This window comes from Alosa alosa, chromosome 11 (genome assembly GCF_017589495.1).
Source record: "Alosa alosa isolate M-15738 ecotype Scorff River chromosome 11, AALO_Geno_1.1, whole genome shotgun sequence".
Classification (NCBI taxonomy): Eukaryota; Metazoa; Chordata; class Actinopteri; order Clupeiformes; family Clupeidae; genus Alosa; species Alosa alosa.
Genome location: NC_063199.1, coordinates 34,888,543 through 34,913,992, shown reverse-complemented (window position 1 = coordinate 34,913,992; position 25,450 = coordinate 34,888,543). Strand labels below are relative to the sequence as shown.

The following is a 25,450-nucleotide window of genomic DNA, read 5'->3' as shown; positions in this document are numbered from 1 at the left end:
TTCTCTTTAGCTGAATGTGGTTCTGTTAAGGATACAGGAGTTCTCTCTAGCTGAATGTGGTTCTGTTGTAAGGAACCTGGATGCCTGGATGCCTCACTGCCTTGGTACATTGGCTGGTGGTCAGACGGTCAGCCAACATCACAAACATCCTTGTCTGTCACTTCCACCACCTTCGCCTCACTTTCATAATGACTTTTGAAAGTGTCTACTTGAACTACTTTACTTCAGAGCCACACAGCCATTTTTTCTGACTACACCTGCCTGACCATTACAAAATAAGCAAGAGGTCCGGTTTCCTGAAGTGAACATGAATCTGCTCTTTAAAGTGAAGCCCATCTTGTCTGAAACATGAGATGATGCATCTTTTCAAATTATACAACTTGTCTTTTATGTTCAAAAAGAAGGATTGATAATGTTGACAAATACAATACAGATTAAGCATTATGTTGTGCCATTCTAATAATTTAGTAACGATTAATATACACAGTCTTTATCATGTTTTAATACATTCTTTACTCACATTGATATGAAATGACTTACATATTGTGCATTCAAATCAGCATAAATTAATAGACCATGAAGGCATTCAAATCACCATAAATAGACCATGAAGGCATTCAAAAGAAGCCAAGGAGAGAAGTGGCCGTACACATTTCAAAGGGGAAGCCAAGATCCTAGAAACCTCCACAGCTTTCAGGACTGTTGGAAGGGAACTCCATCGTGCTGATCTGATGCAGTCAATAGTAACTGTGGAGATGGTAAAACGCTGAGGTCGAGCACATGGACTTCATCATGACCTTTACACTTCAAGTCCCAGAAGGACAAAGGAGAGCATACTGCATATGGCACACATCTTACAGTCAGTCCCAAGGAGAGCATACTGCATATGGCACACATCTTACAGTCAGTCACAGAAGGAAGGACTGCATATGGCACACATCTTACAGAGAGCATACTGCATATGGCACACATCTTACAGTCAGTCCCAAGGAGAGCATACTGCATATGGCACACATCTTACAGTCAGTCACAGAAGGACAAAGGAGAGCATACTGCATATGGCACACATCTTACAGTCAGTCCCAAGGAGACCATACTGCATATGGCACACATCTTACAGTCAGTCCCAAGGAGAGCATACTGCATATGGCACACATCTTACAGTCAGTCCCAAGGAGAGCATATTGCATATGGCACACATCTTACAGTCAGTCACAGAACGTCAAAGGAGACCATATTGCATATGGCACACATCTTACAGTCAGTCCCCTGAGGCCCTTGCAGTAGTTCAAAGGTAGCAAATGGAAGAATGAAGGGGGAGGATTCAGAAGAGTTGAAATATGTGACATTCAGTAACGTTGTTATCCAGGAAAGCACACTTCTCTTGATGGCCATTGTGGCTAAGGCTGCTCACTGTCTTGTTAATGTCAGCGTGAGTGACGAATCTCCCCCACTGACTCCCACCCTCTCTGCTCCTCCACAGGCTGAGCACGTCAGGCACATGGCTCAAACTCATTATTCTATTCAAATAATACTGTTGAGGCCATACCATGGATGTGCTGTCTGTGTGTGTCTGACCGTAATGATGGGGTGAGAGGGAGGTGTGGAAAATGGGTGTGGGTGAAAAAGAAGAACATAATCTAAAGCAAATTCATTGTTTGGTGACACTGTTTTGACTTGGTATTATTGAACACTGTGTGAGTTATGAGCTAAGATCTCCTTGGTGGTTCCATCGGCTGACCCTCAGTCCCGTCCCAGGTCACTTGCTCTTGTGCTTCTTAAACAGCGCGTACAGGACCCTCAGTGTGGCCTTTACATCCTGGGCCACAATGTCTACAAATAGATAAACAACGTGTCACACAGTGGCAGCTGGTTCGCATAAGAATGAGAACAAAAAAAGACAAGAATGTTGCCAGAGCATCGCAGCTTGAAGCCTTACATATCCAGCCTCGGGTCTCAAATAAAATAGCTGTGTCTCTCTCCATCCCGATCACCATCAGTCTCCCACACTAACCCACTGGGGCTAATGGTCTTCATTCTTGCCCCTTAATCACACTCAAAATCCAACAGTTTGGAAAGAAATGATCTCTGTGTCACAACCTTATTGAAAAGAAGATCAGGATGACAATGTCCGTCTTAGCTACACTAAGAGTTCGGAGCCAAATCCACCACTGAGAGACAGTCAAATCACTACTTAGTTATTAGTTGTCTTTAATGCTCTTGAAATCTTCAAAGGACAAAAGTGGTGAATGAGTGTATGTGTGAGGGTGTGGTTTCTGCAACACAAATGCACAAATACAGAATGGCATGTCATGTACAATACAGGCAATCCTATCAACACTGCTTGGTTGAACAAACAGTTAAATGTGCAGCTTGAGACAATTATACCATCTGTCCACTAGGCTGCACTCATGCAGTTTACCATGGCTAGTGCTAGGCTAACACCAATGGCCATGAGGTTAGCACATGCGGTACACAAGCAACATGCATGATATAGTGGCTAAGAATCCACAACACGGTTATATGTCCTAAACAGATATTAAGTAAGTCATAATGAAACATATCTAAAGTTTAAAGTGCACTAGCATTTATACAAGCCATGTTAGCTTACCAGGGCTAATATCTGTAACTAGCATGATAACTAACAATTTAGCAAACTAGCACCTAGCAAATTATTAGCGGCATGGCACATTATTAGCGACATGGCTAGCCTTGAATTCTATAGCCTAGCCTAGAATTATTGTATTTTAATTAAATACAGTTGTCACCTCAGGGTAACATGACTTCTATTATAACAACTTACATTTCGATGGACGCACACTAACACAGGAATTTATACACAATTTCTGAACACACTTCTCATCTCCAACCTAATGAGACATCTCAAGCATTTGGATTGAACTAACACATGGACTGAACCAATTTGCAGGGGGAGAGCAGAACAGTCCAAGTAAGAGGGGCCTTTTTTACACTTATACCAGAAGTGGGAGCTATGTCATTTTTAAACTGCCACAGCTAAGGAGAAGAGTCAAAGCATTTAATCAAAGACATAAAGGTCAGGAAAAGGTAATTTAGTTATGTGTTCATTTAATGAGTCTGTTTTAGGATGTATCATCCCCCTCTGGCTAAACTAATTACTTTATCCCATGAAGTTGTCATCCACATGTCCTGTCTACAATGAGTATTTCAATGCATGAGGTTATTTGATAATTGAAGCAAGCGCTTAATGGGCTAATTCAGTTTATGGCTTGCTTGTGGGTTAGTTTGCACAATTTGTGTTAAGTTCCTTGATTTAAGTTTCATCAGTCAACATTAACATTTAAAAATAAACACAGACATAAACACAAACCAAAATACATCATATAGGCAAACACACATAAGCATATATGAACACACATAAACATATAGATGCGAACACATACACACACAGACTTTCTCCCATATGAGATTAGGATTCAGATCTTTCCTTCCCTGCTGAAAAAAACAACCTGACCAGCTAAAGGTGGTTTGCTGGTTGACCAGCTTGACCAGCAAATCTCTTGCGAAAACATACCTTCAGCTGGTTTACCCACCTAACGATGGTAATTTAGCTGGTTTTGCTTGTCGTACCACCTCAAGCTGGTCATTTTAGCTGGTGTTGCTGGTCTACACTGCTGGTTTAACTGGCCGTGCCAGCTTATGTTGGTCAAACCAGCATGACCATCTTACACCAACAATGTCAAGCTTGGCAGGCTGGTCACCAGCATGAACATCTTGCACCAGCTGTATCCCATACGACAGGCTGGTCAAACCAGCATGACCAGCTTCCTCAGATGGTTACGCCAGCATATCCAGCTGGTGGTCCAACCAGCTACACCAGCAAAGACCAGCAAGAACTGGAAGAAAACCAGCAAAGACCAGCTAAAACCAGCTACCAGCATAAGCTGGTTTCTAGCTGTTTTTTTCAGCAGGGTTAGCTTGACGTGATACCACAATATGTCAGAGGCAAGCCCTTCAGACACACACTCAGACACATCCAACGCCCATTCATATTCATCATTTAGCCCAGAGCCCATCCACAGACTGACACCCTTCCTCCGGGGGCTTTGACTGACTGAGAAACTCCCAGTGAATGATTATGTCCTCTGGTGAGCAGGGCCGTTACGAGCCGCATGCTCTCCCATCCATGTCCCACGCGGCTAACGCTGCCTGTCCCTTCATACATTTGTATTCAGAGAGTGATGGGGCTCAACACAACCGGTGGGCACAAATCAGCATTTGTTCATAAGTGTTGCACCGCTTCACAGCTTTGTAGCTGTCGGCTGGACAAACATGTTTACTGCTTAGCATAACACTACCTGAGAGAAATGATATGCTGCTGCCCAACTCTTAGCATGACACTACCTGAGAGAAATGATATGCTGCTGCCCAACTCTTAGCATAACACTACCTGAGAGAAATGATATGCTGCTGCCCAACTCAATGCCAATGCCGAAAAGAATTGTTACTACCTGCTAGCTGCAAGTTGTTACTCACGTGTTGCAAGCTTCATGAGCAGGAAGTGTCAACACATAGGCTAAATGCAGAAGTCTGCTCTAGAGACGTGAGAGACGTAAGAGTCTGTTAGTCTCACCTTGGGGATCAACATTGCCCACGTGGATGTTTTGGTCATGGAGTATTTCCAAGGCCAGAGTGACATTGTGTAGCTGCCAATCATAGACGTCACATGAAAAAAAGAAAATATATATGCTCATTAATGGAAGCATTTGAGAGTGTCATTAAAGTATTTATGATACAGTATTTATATTTATGATACAGTATTTATATTCATCCGTCATTTCTAATGGAAGAAAGGTAGGATTGAGGACTAATGAGAAGACCATGCTCATAGAGCTTGACTTATGGCACGGAGCCAATTCTCCTTACAGGACTTGGAGGGTACAGGCACAGTTGCAGCACTGTCACACAACCTCACCATGTCAGGGTCAGTTGCAGCACTGTCACACAACCTCACCATGTCAGGGTCAGTTGCAGCACTGTCACACAACCTCACCATGTCAGGGTCAGTTGCAGCACTGTCACACAACCTCACCATGACAGGGTCACATGATGGACAGGTCAGCACTGTCACACAACCTCACCATGTCAGGGTCAGATGCACTACTATCACACAACCTCACCATGTCAGGGTCAGATGATGGACAGGTCAGCACTGTCACACAACCTCACCATGTCAGGGTCAGATGATGGACAGGCACAGTTGCAGCACTGTCACACAACCTCACCATGACAGGGTCACATGATGGACAGGTCAGCACTGTCACACAACCTCACCATGTCAGGGTCAGATGATGGGCAGGTCAGCACTGTCACACAACCTCACCATGTCAGGATCACATGATGGACAGGTCAGCACTGTCACACAACCTTACCATGTCAGGGTCAGATGATGGGCTGAGGCTGAAGTCATAAAGGGGGATGAAAAAGCCCTCAAGTTGTCCAATCAACAGGAGCAGCATGACGCCATCTGCAAACTGAGCGAACCAGCATGACTATGACAACATGTAGTCTTCTGCCATGTAATGTCATTTCTCAGAGCATGTCTTTGTGTTGTTGTGTGTATTTGTGTCTTTGTATGTGTGTGTGTATTTGTTTGTTTGTGTGTATTTGTTTTTTTGTGTGTATTTGTGTGTTTGTATGTATTGAAGAGTGTGTGTGTGGCATGTGTCTGTGTCTGTGTGTGTGTGTGCGCACACGCGTGCATGTGTGTGTGTTTGCGTCTGTACGTGTGTGTTGGGGGGGGGGTCCCTTCATACCTGCTTCTCCATCTCCAGCACTTGCAGACCCAGGGATGACATATTCTTGTTAACAAAATGAAGGATGGCCTTTTGGGGGAGAGAGAAACATAGATAATTAACCAGCATACAATGTGTTCCTAAAGGATGTTCAAATGTATTACAAGGTAGAATTGCTAAAAATATAACTGAAATTCATTAGCACCTGTTTGAATGCAGAGATCTTTTGTGGTTCAAGGAGCATGAGCTGATCAATATGGTCTTGCTCTACAGACAAAAGCAGAGAGAGAGAGAGAAAAGAGGAGAGATCTTATCCCAGCAGTATTAACACTTGCGGTATCCCAACGGTATTACCGCTAAACTCACATCCCCTTATACAAGGCACAAAGAGAAGCCCAGTCTTCAAATGATTTTTTTTACTCACTTTCAGAATGGTTTCCTCCCCCTGACACTTTGTCAGAGTCTTTATCTAAATCACTGTGAAGATGACAGGAAGGCGATAAAAGGTTTAGTTCCTTTAATACTGGGGCCAATGGAAGGGACACCAAGCCAAATTGAAATGTTGAAATTGAAATGGCCTACCTCCGACCCTCTGTGATGTGTTCAATGTGTTTAACTGATTTGATTCCACTTCTGTTGACCTGGGAGCGGGAGGAATATGTTTGTATGGTAATTATGTATGAATACAGGTCTTACACGAGGAATAGAACCTCTGATGTACGTTACAAGTCTCTGAGAGTCTTATCCAGTTGCTTTATTGGTAACAGAATGCGCAGGATATGAGCAGCAGTCTGCAGGACTAAAGAAAAGGGAATAGGCTCTTCACACGTTGTTATAATCTAAATATAAATAAAGATATGAGCAGCTGTCTGCAGTACTAAAGAAAAGGGAATAGGCTCTTCAGACATTGTTATAATCTAAATATAAAACATAGCCCTGCATGTAGGCATAGTGATTATTCATGGGAGATAGTGAGCGCGCTCTGTTGTGGAAGAGCTTACAGTTTGGGGTTTGCTGAACATACCTCAAAGCGGACGACTTCCACGCTGACGTTTGGGGGCAGCGGCAGGTCAGGCTGGAAGCGCTTCACCATGGTAACCAGCAGATGAAGAGTGGCCAGCAGGTCCTTGCTGTGGATGACTGGGGGAGAGGGCATGGGGGCAGTGCTGTTAGCACCAGTAACGCTTCGCCAAAGACAAAGACGTGTGACAAACACCAACATAATCCAAAATAAATGGAGAAAACATGGAAAAGAAAACATCATCATTATCAATGAATGTCTTCTTATGTGGTATGAATGATACCACAGTTTTTGAAAAAACATTAAGTCTCAATCTTTGCAAAGAGCATCCTAATCCAATTCACAACTAATATGTAATTGTGATGTATTGTGGATACTGTTTTATGGCTGCTTGTCAACTTGACTCACGAGCAATGCTCCATTTTGCGGTCTCATCAGTGACCCCCAGCTTGGTGTTGAGGGCCTCCATGATGACCCCCAGCTTCCGCACCTGGGCCTCTGACGTGATGGCGATCTCCTCCACGGGCACGTGCTCGTCTGCCAGCCTGCCTGAGATACGCACGCATAGTCGTTATCAGAGGCTGCGCTGGCATAACCCCTAACCCTAACTGCTAGCCTGCCTAGCTCATGCCTGAGATATGCCCTAGCCTGCCTGATAGTCATTATCAGAGGCTGGCATAACCCTAACCTAACCCTAACTGCTAGCCAAAACCATTCAGACACAAAACCATTCAGACACATAACCACACACACACACACACACACACACACACACACAGCTCATATAAACAGAACAGGACAGGTACATACATATATTAACACACAGACACATAACACAACCACACACACACACACAGCCCATATACTGTAAACATAACAGGACAGGTACATACATACATATATAAACACAGATGGAGCCACAGGCTCACCTAAGAGATGATGCAACACCAGCCCATCATAGAGGTCCTCCTCTATGTTCAGCACTACGATGTGTTCTGGCTTCAGAGTGGCATTAATCCAGTCCACCAGGACCTGCAGCAACACACACACACACATGTGCCATACACACACACACACATGTACCACACACACACACACACACACATGGCTCTGTGATCAACAGCAAGCACACACTGCTGCTGCTAATAATCTTCCAAACCTGCTGTCTGACCTTTTACACTTATACCTGAAATACTTTTCTCTGATTTAAATATGCTATAGTATCGCACAAAGCTGAGCAACCAGGTAGTCATGTCTGTCTGAAGGAAATATCAAAGTGATTATGTTGCAAAGCATGATGGGATGCAGAATATAAGCAACTGTAATCTTATGGGAAACTGACTAAGGATGGAAAAGTGTTTTATAAATTAATCAGATATGATAGGCTAAGTAATATGAAAGTGTCTTCTAACAGCTGTCTCTATAAAGGAACGTTGTCCACAGCTTATGAGGTAACCGCAGTAGCAATTCATTTGGTTTAATGTGGCACTTGGGCTTATCATCAGCATTTAGTGACGGCCCATGTAAGACCATTTTTATTACCTCTCTAGGAGTCCTGCAGTGCCAGGACAGGTGGAGATAAAGCTGCTCACTGTTATGCAAACTTAGTTCTTTATTGGTGAGAGGTAATAAAGCGAAAGGGAGAACTTCCTTTGTCGTCTATCTTATCAGGAGCCTATTTGACATGGTCACCGTTGGGACTGTGGGAATTTTAGGCACTGAAGAAACTGGCCTCACCTCTTGCAGAATCTTCAGTTTGGGGTCATTCAGGCACGTTGGCTGAATCATCTGTCTCTTTTCACCTGCATTCAGAGATCATAAAGATCACACAAAATTCATATTCTGAGCTTGAAGCTTGAAGCCTTGTTGTTGTTAGAGGTGAAAGCATATTTTAAAGATTATTTTGCCTGGTTGGAAAACTAATTTGACCCGCGGTCACTACATCTGGAGACATAATCAGGTTTAAAATCACAAGCGTGTGATTAGGAATAGCAGCAGTACAGGAGGGTGGGGCAGTACAGGAGGGTGGGGCAAAACATGGGCCTGGAGACTCCTGGTGGATGTCAGATGGTAACTGCAAGTTCCAAAGCGTATTGTTGTGAGTGTGACTACGTTGAGACCAGACATGGTGTTGTTTTTGTGTGTCAGCGCATCGGCTTCTTCTTTGAGCAAACGATTTTCTTTGAAGGTGTGATGAAGGAAGCCAAAAACGGAAGATGTTAAAGTACAGAACTGGCAGCAGAAGCAAGAAAACAAGAAAGGCAAATACACACACAAGACCAGTGAAGAGGGGTGCTAGAGGCTTTGTATTAAACACACACAAGACCAGTGAAGAGGGGTGCTAGAGGCTTTGTATTAAACACACACAAGACCAGTGAACAGGGGTGCTAGAGGCTTTGTATTAAACACACACAAGACCAGTAAAGAGGGGTGCTAGATGCTTTGTATTAAACACAGACAAGACCAGTGAAGATGGGTGTTAGATGCTTTGTAGCAAAGTCACAACCCTTCTGTTAGATTTTGGCTTTAAAGGACGATCACTGAAAAGAGCTGTGAAGGCGTTGACTGAGGCAAGACAAGAATAGTTATGGCTGAGGTGCTCACAGACAGCAAGCCCATAGTTATGACTGAGGCACTCACAGACTACTGAACACAAGCCCATTATGGCTGAGGCCAGTGGTGGAGGAAGTACTAAAACTCAGTACTTAAGTAAAAGTACAAATAAGCAGATAAATATTTACTTTAGTAAAAGTAAAAGTACCACAATGCCAACCCTACTTAAGTAAAAGTAAAAAGTACCTGATTTTAAATGTACTTTAAATATTAAAAGTAAAAGTACTTGGATAAGATAATGATTTATTATCTTAATATCTATAGGCCTATAAAAAAAATCAGTAGCCTATGAGGTGTGGCAATTTAATAAAGCTAGTTTTAGGTTATACTAGGCTAGATAGTTTTAAGCTGATGTAATTACATTACATTACATTACATTACATTACATTTGGCTGACGCTTTTTAGCCAAAGCGACTAACAACATAGTAAACAGTTTAAGTTTTAGAGCAGTTCTCAACAATTTTAGGACAATTTAAAAACATTAGAGTACAGTAAGAATAAGTGCATCAGTGAGTGCTGTTTTTAACAGTTAGTTGTCAGTTTGAGACGGCTGGTGAGTGCTAGGATCAGTAAGACTTGTTGTAAGTGCTGCTATGAGAGGAGATGTTCTCTAAAGAGCTGGGTCTTCAGGAGTTTTCTGAAAATGGAGAAGGATGTCTCTGCCCTTGTAGGAGCTGGCAGTGTGTTCCACCAACGAGGAACAACAGATGAGAAAAGTTTGGATTGGCTTGAGCGTACGGTGGTAGAGCTAGGCGTCGTTAGATCTGAGGGCCTTGAGCGGTCTGGAGGTAGCGTATGTCTGTATGAGGGCATTCAAGTAGGTGGGAGCAGAACCGGAGACTACTTTGTAGGCAAGCGTTAGAGCCTTGAATTTGATGCAGGCCGCCATAGGTAGCCAGTGTAGCTGGATGAGCAGAGGGGTAACATGTGCCCTTTTGGGTTGGTTGTAGACCAGGCTGGGAGACCTGTCAGGAGGGCATTGCAGTAGTCGAGTCGTGAGATGACTATTGCCTGAACCAGAAGTTGGGTAGCATCTTGAGTCAAGTAAGTCCTGATTTTTCCATTATGTTGTAGAGTGCGGCTTGGCATGACCCGGGCGACTGAGGCAACATGATCTGAGAAGTTTAGTTGGTTGTCGAGAACAACTCCTAGATTTTTTGCAGTCCTGGTAGGTGAAACAGACAGGGAGTCAAATTTGATGTTGATGTCGTGGTGTATGGTAGGTTTAGCTGGGAGGACTAGCAGTTCAGTCTTTGAGAGGTTCAGCTGGAGGTGGTGTGCCTTCATCCATGTAGCTATGTCTGAGAGGCAATCCGAGATCCGTGCTGAAACCAAGGGGGCATGAAAATGCAATGTTCTTTTTTTTAAATACCACACAAAACTGCAAACAGAATGTGCAAGTGTTTTTATCTAGTTTTAGACACCTGTGCTATAGCAACCTTAGCTTATAAATAAAATAATGATAAAATAAATATTAATACAAATTATAAAACAAATGAAAAACATAAAAACAGGTATGTGTGTGTTTCACACCAAATAAAAATATTTTCCTCTCATAACTTTTTTAAACCTGGCAAACTATAGGCGTCAGGGTTAAGAAAGCAACACCATTGGATTTTTATATCAAAATTTCAAAAGGCCATGGCTTGAAAGTGGTCAGAGATAAAGTCCTACTGTAAATGTAAAAATCTTTAGTAAAACAAAAGTTTATGAAGGGGGTAAATTTACCCATCTAATTTGCCACTGGATGGCAAGCACCTCAAATGATGCACCTTTCAGTAAATACTGGATGAACATATTTGAGCAGGTTTACTTTCCTTTTTTCATATTACCCACATAACAAATTAACAGGAAAACACCTACGATGTATACCAACACCTAAGATGGATATGGTTTCTAAACCACAAGGCCTACAATAAAGCATTCTGGTCAAATCCAGTTCCTATCTATGGGTAATCTGACTACCCAGAAGTTCGCATCATATTGCGGGTGACTTTGTAGTTTAGAGCCCTATTTCTACTAGCCCTGCTGTCTGTACCCACGTCCATTACGGACACTATCATCCGATTACCACGGCAACCTCCAAGCTATGTTGGGCAGAGGGTCGAAATAAGCATGGTATGCTTAGTGGACACCGTCCACATAGACGCACCTCCATTCAATAGGCGATCGATCATAATCTCCAAAAGGATATTCTCCTTCAGATTTAAAATAGGTGAATAACATAGCCTACCTAAGACTTCATCACCGTGAAACGTTTTCAACATTTGGTGTAGGCCTATTTCTGCTTAATTTCTGCTTCAATTTATGCAACACTATGGCCTGCATCCTTCGCGTCATTACAAATGCTGCGTCTTTGTGTTTCTCGCTAATACAAGTATTTCCTGAAAACTTTGCGCAGCAATTTTGGGTTTCAATGAAGCTCTGGATATCTAGCACATAGTGGAGCAGAGTACAAATGAGATTTGTCACCCGTGCTTGGAACTATCGTCTATTTTAATCAGTATCGTTGTTTTGTGAATTAAAAAAAGTCTCAAGGGCGGATTACATTATTATTTTGACATCGCCGCGCCCGAATGGGCGGACGGGCGGTTGGCCCGCGGGCCGGGTGTTTGAGACCCTGCCCTAGAGGTTGTAGGAGTGCGGTATCTGAGTCATATCGTTGAGTGGGCATGTAGAGAATTGACTGCTGATTGCCCGCCACTTTGTTTGTAAAAAAATGAGGCGAGGGTATCTGCAGTAAAGCCTGGTAATGCGGTCCAGCGTCTCGTCCAGCGCCAGCGTGTACTGGTGGCGATGTGGACGAATTGCGTAATTTTTACAGCATCATTCGCGTCTTTGAGTCGACCGAAAGACCAGCGTCAAAGTAGCGTGGACTGCGCATGTGTGAAACGGAACTGCTGTAAACACTCCCCTCCAGTAGGTGGACCACATAGAAGAACAACACTTAAGCGTGAAACAAACCTAGACAGAAGAAGACTTGTTTGGTTACCATAATGTGATGGAACAAGCCTGTCCTCAGCTTGCCTGGCTTTGAGTTACGTGGAGACACCACGACATGGAGTCAACTTTGACCGATGTAAAGCCACAATCCACAGATACATTCTTTAACATTATATTTAGCGGTCACTTTACCATCTATGGTGTAGAACCCAAAGTATTTCAAGACACCACATTTTAAATGAGTTGGGGGCGAATTATCTGTCTGCTGGCCGTTCTGTGCGTTACCTTTGATTGTCCGAAACAGGGTGGCTGCATGGGCTCATTGTGGCTACTGGCTATTATATTGGCTTGATTTGGTCATGAGCCCTGGATCATATAGCACTGAATGAGATGGTAAACAATACAATAAAACTAATCATAGACAATGATAGCCTTACTCCCTGCATAGAGAGCTGACATGACTTCGGATTAAATGCATCTTTAAAATGAGCGTATGCTGAAATCAAATTCGCGAAAAACCAGAGCCAATTAAAGGTATCTATCTACAACGCTCAGGTTAAACCCAGTAACACTTGCTGATCGAGATGCATTCTCGCCTGTTCATTATATGTTATCAATAGTGATTATAATAATAAAGGGAATGTAGCCTACCTCTCCCAGGTGCAATCATTATCACCTAGCCTACTCCTGAACAATGCTGAACTCAATCTCGAAACTCGCCTGTCAACACCGGATAATGTTATCATAATAATAATTGAAGGAATAACCTACAGTGTAGGCTACCTCTCGCTCTAAATACACCCATTATCACAGTGAGACATACATTATGAACAAAAATAGTTACTTCAAAACTTTTATTGACCGTCATATTTACAGGTTTTGGTTCATACTTTTGGTATGAGGCAGGTGTGAAGACTCAATACAAATTTAATTGAGGACATCAATGCACAACTCTTTCTTACCATGACACTGCTGCATGTGTTCAGAAAAATGTCTACTTTGTATCGCACCAATATTGCTGCCCTCGCAGCACCGAGTCACTTAGCTACAGGCTAAGTAGCCTAATAAGCAAGTAGGCTAAGCTAGTCTCTCAGCTATACCAACAGGTGTGCTGTGTGTGTTCTGGTGGATGATAAATGGAGGCGTCACGATGGGCCAGCTTATCAAACTTCCCAGCAGACAGGCGAGCGCACTCGTGGTGCTTTTTTCCTTCATCAGCTCTTCCTTTGTTTAGTGCTAGCACATCCCAAGTTCTTCTTTTTTTCTTCAGGCGTTTCAGGCTTCTTTGGTGGTTGTGTCCTACTTTCAGGCTCGGACGCATACTGCCCCAGTTGGTGGGGCAGAGTATCACAGTTAATCCGTAGTGCGCAGGCGCTAACCTTAACAATTTAACGCGCGCATTCAGGACAGCAGAAATTGGAGTATGCTTCACATCCATGGCAAAATGGCCGACGTCTTGGACCGCAGCAAAATGTGACGCAGGACCATGCCAGAGCCTTAAGGCTGGATGGAGGAGGAGGCAGCTGAGGGTTGAGTAGCGATTTGAAGGTTGAGAAAAGTTTTCGAGTGTCTGTAGCTGTTGATTTTGTCATTGTAGAAAGTCCGTCTTAGCAGCAGTGATGCTGGCTGAGAAGGAGGTCAGGAGTGTCTGGTAGTAGTTTTTTGAGGTCATCAGTTAGTTTGGATTTGTGCCATTTCCTCTCCGCTGAGTTTGGTGCTTCGCGATCGGAGGGTATCATTTAGCCATGGATGAGAGTGTTTGGATTGAGCTGGCCCTTGTGGTAAGAGGGCACAGCTCGCCTAGACACGAGGTCAGTGTGGAGCAGAGCCTTGAGTCTGTGGCCTCATTAACCTCCAGAGAGGAGAAGGTGTTGAGTGGAGGTAGACTGGAGGCAACCACAGAGGAGAAGTGCGTTGGAGACAGGTTCCGGATGTTGCGGGCGGGCGCGGACCATCGGCTGAGGAGCCGGAGGCTGTTCTGTCAGGCTGACGTTGAACTGGATGAAGAAGTGGTCAGAAAAGATGGAGAGGCGTCACCATGAGGGTGTCTGTGCTGCAGTTCGAGTGAAGATCAAGTCAAGCTCTTTGCCAGCTTTGTGAGTCGGTGGGCTTTGAACCAGTTTGAGGTCAAAGGAGTGGATCAGGGCAAAAGTCCGCTGAGCCTGGAGCATCTAAGTGGATGTTCATATCACCGGAGAACAGAAGCGGACAGTCATGCTCAGGGATGGAGGACAGCAGAGTGTCAAGTTCGTCCATAAAGTCACCTAGTTGGCCTGGAGGGCGGTAGATGACCAGCACGTAGAGTTTTGCTGGGGCGATCACTGTGATGGCATGGAATTTTTGTTTTATTTTTGACATATTTGTTTGAAGGCAGTAGCGGGGTGAATTTCCATTTGTTGGAGATCAGCAGGCCCGTCCGCCTCCGGTCCAGATAGGCGGGGTGTGGGATAGTGTAAGGTTAGTGGAGAGTGCAGCCGGGGTGGCAGTGTTCTCTGGTTTGATCCAAGTCTCAGTGAGAGCAAGGAGTTCCAATGAAAGGTGGTTGGCATAGCCAGCTATGAAGTCCGTTTTGTTGACTGCGGATTGACAGTTCCACAAGCCCATGGAGAAGGAGGTTTCTGTAGGTAAGGACCGTTTAAGTTGCTGGAGGTGAAGGCGGTTTCTGCCCCTTTTGGCATGATGCCGTTTTCTGTGATGGCCGGTGATTACAGATATGGTGGAATGGCACATTTTTGCCTTTGTCGGCGACTGTGCTCGGTGAACTTACACAGGTAAACTTGCTCGTCTTGACCGCGTACGTCCTAAACGAGGACGGCTGAAACGAGGGCTTACGCTTACGCTGACGCTTCAGCAACAGCCTGTTTTGCTTACCATCCGTGGCCCAGTTTACATTCTGACTTACAATTCTGGAGACTAATTCTGGTTATCTAGTGTGATCTGCTGAGTTAAGTATCATTCAGCAAAACACGAGAGCCTGAAATTTATCGGGGTAGACAAGGGAAACGTTGGGTGGATCATAATGCCAATTCTGCCGGTCCAGATTGAACAGAAAAGTTGTTGAGAAAGGTGTCTTTATGATAAGGTTCAGATTCACTTGCGCAGACGCGCATAAACATTGAATGAGCGCTCACTTTACTACCCCAAAAAATTAAGAAATATTTTAATTTCGTACAGCGGTTCTATAGTCTACCATTCATTTGTGCCGCAAATGATCAGACGTGTGACAGACGCATGGGCATAGCCTGTAACTTCGCTGCTCCGCGGACTCGCAATCTCATCGGAGAGGAGACCCTGCTGCAGATAATAGACAATGGCAAGCATATGCTCAGGTCAGGGCACAGAACACAGTTGCATGTCCAGTATGGGTCTGGTGAATATAGCCTACCGAATGCAGATGGCTACAAGCTCACGATTTGCCTGGTCTAGACTAGTTTCAAAGATTTAGAAGCGGGGCACGTAGCGCTCTATCTTTGGTAGCAACCCAGCCCCCTGGTGAAACAAACGTGTTTGGCAAAGAGAAAAATGTAATGTAATGTAAAAAGGAACGATGTAATGTAATGTAAAAAGGAACGATGGTGTAGAAATGTAGTGGAGTAAAAGTACAGATAAATGCTGAAAAATGTAACAAAGTAAAAGTCAAAAGTATGCACTATAGATTCTAAAGTACAAATACGTGGAAAATGTACTTACAGTAACCCATAGTAACCCATAGTTATGGCTGAGGCACTCACAGACTACCGAAGACAAGCCCATAGTTCATACCTGTCAACATTTAGTTTTCCAAAAACGGGAGATTTTATTTTTTTGGGGGCAGTGTTTATACCGGATCTGTGTTTGCATATTTAATAACGTTTCATACACGTGCTTTTACCTTACCATTAAGCATGCCAGTTATGTATCCAGCTGCCTGCCAGCAGCCTACTTCCAAAACTCCAAAGCTGCTTGCTGTCAGATTTGGTTCCAAGGGCACAAGTTCAGTGTATCAACAACACTCAATAACAGTTTATGTGATGTGTTAATCAATTAAATTCCCAACAATTTCACAACAGCTAGTTCTGGAGTAGGCCATTCAACTAGCCCGCTTGCTTACGACGAGACTTCTACATACCTGACGCACCCGGCCGGTAGCGCGACAATGTGACGTCAAAATGGCGTAGATCTCTCTGGCGCGCCAGGGTTTTGGCCGTGTAGCACACGGTAGCGCACCACTCATTTTTTTTCAGACGAGCGCGACAAGGCGGAAACAGGAAGATGGACTAGTTCGAGGGCAAGCGAGAGTTGCAGTGTTTTGTTACAGTCGTGAATTTTTAATAGTTTGCTGGATAAGTTAACAAAGTTACCAGTGAGAGTTGCAACACATGGAATTAAGAGGAAAGAATAGAAACGATTTATTTTCAAACAAAGGATATCTATTAAGGCCTGAACAAAATCTCTTTCCACTTCAGGAAATTACACAAACTCAGCCAGCTGCTAGCTAGCTAGCCAGCTAACTAAACTGTTTAAATTATTAAAATTTCCCTCGGGATGACTAAAGTACCTATCTATATATCCATCTATCTATCTATCTATCTACCTGTGCACACACCTTGGAAACTACATGATAATGATGATGGTAGATCTGTTTCGACCTCACTCTGACCGTCACTACGGTCTAAAAAAGGAATGATCACCTTCGTTCTGCCTATCACCGAGACCATATGTCAACAAAGTCATGCCCATGACCTCCGGGCTTAGAGCATTTCGAGCTTGTAAATGGCGGAGATTGCTCGGTTCAGTCTCTCACCTTGATCGCCTCATCTGAGACCTGTGATGCGTGAGTGCGTACTTTCACTGCTTTCTTGCTTTGACTGTGTTTGTTAGTCTGCATGTGGCAGTAACCTGTGTTTTTTTTCAGGAAACTTCGTTTAACTTTGTTTAACTTGTTGAGTGAGAGTGTGAGTTCACCCCATACTGCCTGTTGGCGGAGGGGCTAGTGCAACCTGCTGCGGCGCACGCCCGTTTTCAGTGTTATTTTCCTTTTGTGTGCCAGGTTTCGGGTTGTTGTTTGTTAACTACTGTGTACCTTATCTGGCTGTTGCGGCTAGTTGGGCTTGGTGTGAGCCTGCTGGAGTGCGTTCAGCGCACCCGGCGTGGGCCACCGTTATTATTTCTGTTTACTGCTCTGGCGAAGCGGAACCTGTGTGGGCCTGATCGGCGGCTTATATGCTTCTTGTTAGCTTTGTTGTTGTGTGCTAGGCTACTTGCAAAGGTAAGTTTAGCTGTTTGTGTCTGCTAGGTGCAGTCTTGCACGAGGTGCAGGCTGCTGTGTGTCTTTTCTCCAGTTGTCCACTGGTGTTATGCGTCGGCGTGAGTGCCCGGCGCACTGGTGGCCGCCTTCATTGTGTATCTGTTGTGTACCCCGTCACTGCTGTCCGCAGCTAAGCTGGGCCAGTGTGAGCCTGCTAAGCGTGTCCCCTGCGCTGCTTGGCCACCCGTGTACTGTATTACACCACTGCTGTATCTCTTCACGGGCTGCTGCTTGCAGACCCAGTGCGTTAATACGGCCAAGGTAAAGTGCCTTATTGTATTGTATTGTGTTGTATTGCATTGTGTTTTTCTGTGGTAGGCTATGCGGCACACTACTGCAGAGTCTGTAGGGCCCACGATGGCCCCAATGGCGGGCATAGAGAGTGTCGCTTGCCTTGGGGCCGCCCACCTCCTGGAGGATGTCGACCCAGCCCCTGCGGCGCAGCCTGTGACCTTCCTAGGGAGGAGCGGCTCTGCCCGGGCTGACCAGGCATGTGGCCCCGTCGTGGGCCGGGACAGGCGGCTCACCCGACCGACCATCCCACTCTCATAGGCATGGCCGTAAACACTCTGCCCTGGCGTGGCGGCAACATGAGTCCCCAGGCATGATCAGGTGGTGGTCCCTGGACCTGCTAAGCGCTCGGCTCCAGCTGCCATGACCGAGGGTAATGGCACAGAGTCGCTTCAGATTCTCGCAGCTCTCCAGGCTCTGGCTAGGAGAATGGACAGGCTGAAGGGTCTCCAGGGTACGTCATCCCCTTCTCTGCCCCCTGGCCAGGAAGGTCTCTCCCCATCCAGGCCTGAGAGCCATGGTGCGGATGTTGATCTGGGTGATGTGGATGTGCTGTCGCTCCATGCCCCTCGTTCTCACGATCGATGGCGTGGCGGGGGCGGCCTCCTGGATGAGCTACATTCAGACATGGTGGAGCCAACTGATGAATCCACGGTGCCAGGGGAGGTCCCCGTCGGCTCCTTGATGTCACGGGTGTTGAGTGCCTCCAAGATCCTGGGTCTTCAGACCCCTATGCCAGACATGGCTTCCCTTGGGGGCGTCTGGGAAGGCGTCTCGCACAGCAGCCCACCACCCTGTATACCCGTGGCAATGGATTACCGCGAGGGCTGGGGCGGCATGGGGTAAAGTCGCTACAGCCCCCAATTCAATCAGGTTGCCGTCAGCTGGCAAAGGCTGCCTATCCGGCCGACTCAGGGCTAGGGGATATGCCACCGGTCGAGCAGTCCATCGCCGCATGGACTTCCCTGGGGCCTGCCAATGCATCTCCCAATCCACGCTGCCCGCGTAAGGAGTACGCGAAGGGGAGTGGTTTACGTCTCTGGATCGAAAAGGCCCAGCGTACTTCCGTCCCTATCTGCCCAGCACACAGGTCCTTCCTCCCCAGCCTTCCAAGGCAGGGTGTTCCAGTTTCAGGTCCTCCCATTTGGCCTTTCACTGGCCCCCCAGAATTTTTACTTCGCGTGGTGGCAGCTGCCCCCCCTGCAGGTCCAGGGCCTAAAGATCCTACCGTACCTGGACGACTGGCTAATTTGTGCCCCATCTCAGGTGCAGGTGGTGCACGACACCAACACGGGTTCTGACCCATATCCAGGCCCTGGGTTTCACGGTCAACTGGAAAAAAAGAGCAACTTGCAGCCCGCCAGCAGGCGGATTTCCTTAGTGTCCTCCTCGACTCGGTCAGCATGGCGTCTCTCACTCCCGCGGAGGGCAGACAGCTTGACCGAGGCTCTGACAGGCTTTCGGCTGGGCAGACTGGTCACCGCCCACAAAGTCCAGAGGCTGTTGGGCTTAATGGGCTGGCGGCAGCTCTTGGTACTGCCATTGGGCCTGCTGAAGGCAGCGCCCCTGCAGTGTTGGTTCAATGCCTTTCAGCTCCACCCGAGGCGACAGGCATGTGAAGGCGGGTGTCTCCTGCTTGCATCCGAGCCCCTGGCGTCCTTGGAGGGACAGGAGGTTCTTACTCCAGGGTGTTCCACTGGGGGGCCTTCCTCACAAGAGGCAAGTCATCTTGACAGACGCTTCTCTGACAGGCTGGGGAGCTGTCTGGGAAGGGCTGTCAGCGAGGGGCGTGTGGCCTCCCTCCTGGACGTCCAGAGCACATCAACGCCCTCGAGCTGAAGGCCATCCATCTCGCCCTGCAGAGGTTCCTGCCAGGGTTGCGAAGCCAACATGTTCTGGTGAGGTCAGACAGCACCTCGGCGGTGTATCATGTCAATCACCAAGGCGGCACGAGGTCCTGGCGGTGCCTCCAGGTGGCGGAGGAGTTGCTGTCATGGGCATGGCCGCGTCTGGCTTCAGTGAGGGCAGTACACGTTCCAAGCGTGGAGAACAGGGCGGCCGACATTCTCTCCAGGACCGGGCCACTCCCGGGGGAATGGAGATTGAACCCAGAGGTGGTCAGCCAGGTCTGGGCTCAGTATGGGACTGCACAAGTGGACCTGTTTGCGTCGGCAGAAACGACTCACTGCCCAGAGTGGTACTCTCTCGTGGGACAGGGAGGCAGTTTGGCCCTGGATGCTCTGTCACAAGACTGGCCGACAGGCTTGTTGTACGCTTTTCCTCCATCCCCTCTTGTACCTCTCCAGGTCCTGCGGGCGGAGGATCAGGGAGGGCCAACACACAGTTCTGCTGGTTGCTCCACGGTGGCGGCCGAGGCCTTGGTTTCCAGACCTTCTCCGGCTCCCTGCGGGTCAGCCATGGCTGTTACCCTGCCGGGCGGATCTTCTGTCACAAGCAGACGGGCAGATCTGGCATCCGAACCCAGGTGCCCTGCACCTGTGGGTTTGGCCCCTGCAGAGTCCGTCATTGAACAGCTAGCTGAGTCTGTGCAGGAGACTGAACAACGCCAGGGCTCCTTCTACTAGAGCTTGCTATGCACTCAGGTGGAGGATCTTTTCAGATTGGTGTGCCAGCTTGGGTCTTGAGCCAGCGGTTTGCCCTGTGCCACAAGTTTTGCGCTTCTTGCAGTCCTATTTGGATCAAGGCAAGGCGGTCAGTACTGTGAAGGTTTATGCCTCGGCCATTTCAGTCTTTCACCAGGGTGCGGGAGGCCCTTGGGTAGGCATCCACTGATTGGTCAGTTTTTAAAGGGGCCCGCCCGGTTGCCAGCACTTTATCGGGCACCAAACTGGGATTTGCCCACCGTTTTAATGTCTCTTACTGATGCAGATCTGCGATCTTTCTCCTGGCTCTTTCTCACCAGAGCTGTCGCCCTCTCCGGAGACTGCCTGAGGTGGCGGGCAGGGGGCAGGTCACTTCCTGCCTAAGGTTCTAAGTCAGCAGTCTATCAACCAGGTTCTGGAGCTGACCCAATTCCAGCCGTCTGCTGCCTCACAGGCAGAGCACGACAAGTTGCTCACTCTGTGCCCAGTCAGGGCTTTGAGAGCTTAGGAGGGAACACACTCAACTTTTGTCTGTTATGGGGGGCTGAAGCAGGGACTACCGCTTTCCAAACAGCGGCTGTCGCGATTGGTTGGTTGAGGTTATTTCTCATGCCTACCAGGCTCTGGGAATGCCGTTCCCTTCGGGTACAAGGGCTCACTCCACCAGGAGTATCTTGGGCTGCCCTTAAGGGGTACCAGCAAAAGCGATATCTGTGCAGCGGCTTCATGGGGCACGCCTTGCACTTTTACCAGGTTTTATAGAGTGGGCGTCACTTTCGCCCAGCTCGGTTGGCGACGCTGCCCTCATGTCGTGACCGGCGAGGTTTTAATGGTTAGCTTAGAGCTCCTCGCGACTTTTTTGGTATGTGTCATCCCTTTTTAGACCGTAGTGACGGTCAGACTGAGGTCGAACAGATCGTAAGTTACGCATGTAACTATGGATCTGTGAGACCGAGGGATGACCGTCACTATCCTTGTCGCTCGGACCATCCTGAGGCGCTCAAGGTAGGAGACTGAACCGGGAGCTCGAGTCGTTCTGCTTCCGGAAGTCATGGGCATAACTTTGTTGACATATGGTCTCGGTGATAGGCAAAACGAAGGTGATCATTCCTTTTTTAGACCGTAGTGACGGTCATCCTTCGGTCTCACAGATCCATAGTTATATGCGTAACTTACGTTGTGAATAGTAGCACCCAAAGTCTGAAGTACCATCACAGAAGCTAGCTACTGGTGTTTCTTACTGCAGCTTCTTCTGTTGTGTAAGTAGTTAATGTTAGTCTTTTCACAACAGCGACACCTCTGTTCAGGAGAATATTGCAACTAGTGTTGCGACCACCACGCGCGAGTATAAACAGAGCCCGTCTAGTATAAATGGTTACGGCACTTCTGTGATGTCACATTGTCGCGCTTCTGTGACGTCACATTGTCGCGCTACTGGTCGGGTGCGTCGAGCATGTGGGGCTGCGCAGTCGGGACCCGCTTCCTTATTTGGGTTTTGGGTTGCCAGGTTTTAGCCTATGACAAAACGGTTGAAATTGAAACTAAGTGACTGAAGACAAGAATAGTTATGGCTGAGGCACTCACAGACTACTGAACACAAGCCCATAGTTATGGCTACTGAACACAAGCCCATTATGGCTGAGGCACTCACAGACTACTGTCAAAGTCAAAGTCAAAGTCAGCTTTATTGTCAATTTCTTCACATGTTCCAGACATACAAAGAGATCGAAATTACGTTTCTCACTATCCCACGGTGAAGACAAGACATATTTTACCAATTTAAGTCCACAGACAAACATAACATTCAAGTAAACAAAAAAGTAAGTAAATAAGTAAATAAGAGGGCACATATAATAATGAAAAAATAAGAGCAGCAAAATTTGTTTGAAATTGTGCATAGACAGTCAATGAAATACTAGTGCAAAGTCAGGCCAATAAGAGGCTTGGGTAGTTCTGTTTTGACCTAAGTAATAAAAGAAAGTGGCATAGTGGTGCAAGTTATGTAAGAGCAGCAGAAGTGTTGTGTTTTCAGGACAACACCAAGTTGTAAAGTGTACAAGTGTGCAAGTGTTCAAGTGTGCAAGTGGAGTAGTGCAGGCGCCATTGTGGGTCCAATGTCCAGGATGTTATGTAGCTGAGGGTGGAGGGGAGAGGAGGAGAGAGTTCAGCATCCTTACAGCTTGGTGTATGAAGCTGTTGGTGAGTCTGGTAGTCTTGGGGCGCAGGCTTCTGTACCTCTTCCCAGAGGGCAGTAGATCAAACAGATTGTGAGCGGGGTGACTTGCATCACTCACAATTTTGATTAAGCCCCTTGGGTGAGGTGGGTGGTGTAAATGTCCTTCAGGGGAGGGAGTGAAGCACCAATGATCCTTCCAGCTGTGTTCACTATGCGCTGCAGGGCTTTCCTGTTGTATTCAGTGCAGCTTCCGCCCACACAGCGATACAGCTGGAGAGGATGCTCTCAATGGTGCCTCGGTAGAATGTGGTCATGATGGCTGGTGGAGCACTTGCTCGCCTGAGTTTCATAGGAAGTACAGGCTGAGCTCTCTTCGCCAGTGATGCAGTGTTGGTGGTCCAGGAGAGGTCTTCACTGATGTGCACCCCCAGGAATTTAGTGCTGCTCGCTCTCTCCCACCACAGCACCGTCGATGGTCAGTGGCAGGTGTTGGGTGTGACCTCTCCAGGAAGTCAACAACAATCTCTTTGGTCTTGCTGGCGTTCAGCAGGAGGTTGTTGTCCCTGCACCACGTGGTCAGATGGTCGACCTCCAACCTGTATTGAGTCTCGTAAGCCCTTAGTGATGAGACCCACCAGAGTTGTGTCGTCAGCAAATTTCACTATGTGATTGTTGCTGTAGGTTGCAGTGCAGTCATGCGTCAGCAGGGTGAAGAGCAGCGGACTGAGCACGCAGCCTTGGGGGGCCCCTGTGCTCAGTGTGATGCTGCTTGAGGTATTGTTGCCAACACGTACTACTGGGGCTCATGCTTTGACCTGAATTGACTGAGATATCGGAATGACCCCAATTACCACCAGTCCCATGTTTCCATCCTCTTACAAAGTGTATGTGTCACTTACTATTCATTTCTATACAAACCAAGACGGCGGATTCCTAAAGAAATGCAAGCACCCACACCATAAGTGTATCTAAATTAGCTATGTACCAACAATTACATTTTACTGTGACTCGAAGAGCTGTAAACAGTCTTGTAAGGCTGCGTGTACAAATCTGCTTGGAGCTCCAGTGGAATTTTGAATTGCGACGAGAATTCTCAGGCTAACCATTGATGTGCCGTGAGAAAGGTTGGGAATAGACGACCCACCAGGCCAGCACTAACCTCTGAGCACGGTAAACAAAATCGGATATTTCAGGCAGTAAAAGCCCCGGTAAGAACCAAACCAGATTTTGTTCAAATCTACACACCTAGGCTACTGAAAAATGTAAGGTTCATTTATCAAATGCTATTTTGAAGTATTAAGAAAACATCGTTGTTTTAGAATTTTCGAACGAAATGGGTGATAATTGGAGGTGTTACAATATATGTGATATCCTGTCGCTGTCTCAGTAGCTAGATATACACTTGATCACAAAGTACACAAATAGACAGAAGTAATTCTGAGGTGGAGGATGACTCGCTGTCCAGTGAAGGAGCCGGTCAGCCGTCCACACACTCACCCTTGAGGAGGCTCATCAGCACACTGCTCAATGGCTCCTTCCATTTCTCTCCTGCAGAGACAGAGACAAGAGTCTGAGATCACAGCTCATCTGAAATAAACATCCTTTATCATGCCACTCTGACCTACATCCTGGACAAGAGGCCTACATATGGGTCAAATGTTCCTTTATCATGCCAATCTGACATCCTGGACAAGAAGCCTACATATTGGTCAAATGTTCCTTTATCATGCCACTCTGACCTATATCCTGGACAAGAAGCCTACATATGGGTCAAATGTTTCTTTACGCATAAATGTCTGGATATTGAAATACATTCTTGTTTTCCAAAGCTCTTTTCATCGCAGTACTTGTGGTTTTAATGCAACAACAGGGGTTACATGTCAGTGTTGGTTGCCTCACTGTGATGTCAAAATCCCTTTTTCCATCCCCCAAACTGCCTTGTTCAAACCTGTTTGTCTTTTTTTTTTGCTTTCTTTGCTTACATGACATCTGTGTTGCCAGTCCCTGTGTTCGTGTTTGCATGTTGACAGAAATGTCAAGTGCCTTCTCTTCGTCTCAGTCCTATTTGCTGTAACTGTCTGAACAAATATGCAAATATTCACCTGCAGTGAAGCAGCACCACACAGACGTCCCTCCTTAGTGTGTCCTAAGATTTGAACTCAAAACAAAATGTTTGTCCAGAAGAGAGTGGACAGTCCTGACAGCAGAAGAACTCTGGATTGTGTTGCAGAGCTGCATCAGCGGAAACACAGAGGCGATGCGATGTGGGCCACCGGTGTCTGTCTGAGCATGTGCGGGCCACCAGCGTCTGTCTCTGAGCATGTGATGATTTGACATGAAGGGAAGCTGTGGTTGTGAGGAGGTACACACTTCCTCTTTCTTTTTAGTCACTCGCCATATTTAGCTTGCTGGGATTCACCATGTAGACCATTTTGAAATGTAAGTCCCCATGACTGGCTACTATTCAGCACAGCAGGCCTTTGCAGGACCAGACAAGTGGCACGTTTTCACAATGCTGATGAATAGACTTGAATTTCCCCTGGGGATCAATAAAGTATCTATCTATCTATCTATCTATCTATCTAGACACATTGGGGCTGAAAAGGGAGAATTCAAGTGATGCGTTCCAACAGCACTAGTGTGACAGAAAGGCACACACACAGTCACACACACAGTCACAGTCACACACACACACACACCAGTGGCTTTGAGTGTGGTTTGGTTGCTTCAGTGTTTCCTGT

General features: G+C 46.5%; 1 protein-coding gene across 1 annotated transcript; it reads right to left on the bottom strand.

Moving 5' to 3' along the window:
• Window positions 1-952: 952 nt before the first annotated feature.
• Window positions 953-24,972, bottom strand: parvg (parvin, gamma). The gene is made up of 13 exons (XM_048256366.1): window positions 24,812-24,972; window positions 24,207-24,257; window positions 8,533-8,597; window positions 7,725-7,827; window positions 7,204-7,344; window positions 6,799-6,914; window positions 6,357-6,415; window positions 6,199-6,251; window positions 5,980-6,041; window positions 5,796-5,864; window positions 5,412-5,513; window positions 4,613-4,685; window positions 953-1,833 (listed from the first exon to the last, which is right to left on the bottom strand). The coding sequence occupies exons 2-13, from the start codon at window positions 24,220-24,222 to the stop codon at window positions 1,760-1,762; spliced, it is 933 nt and encodes a 310-aa protein (XP_048112323.1). The 5' UTR covers window positions 24,223-24,257; window positions 24,812-24,972; the 3' UTR covers window positions 953-1,759.
• Window positions 24,973-25,450: the final 478 nt, after the last annotated feature.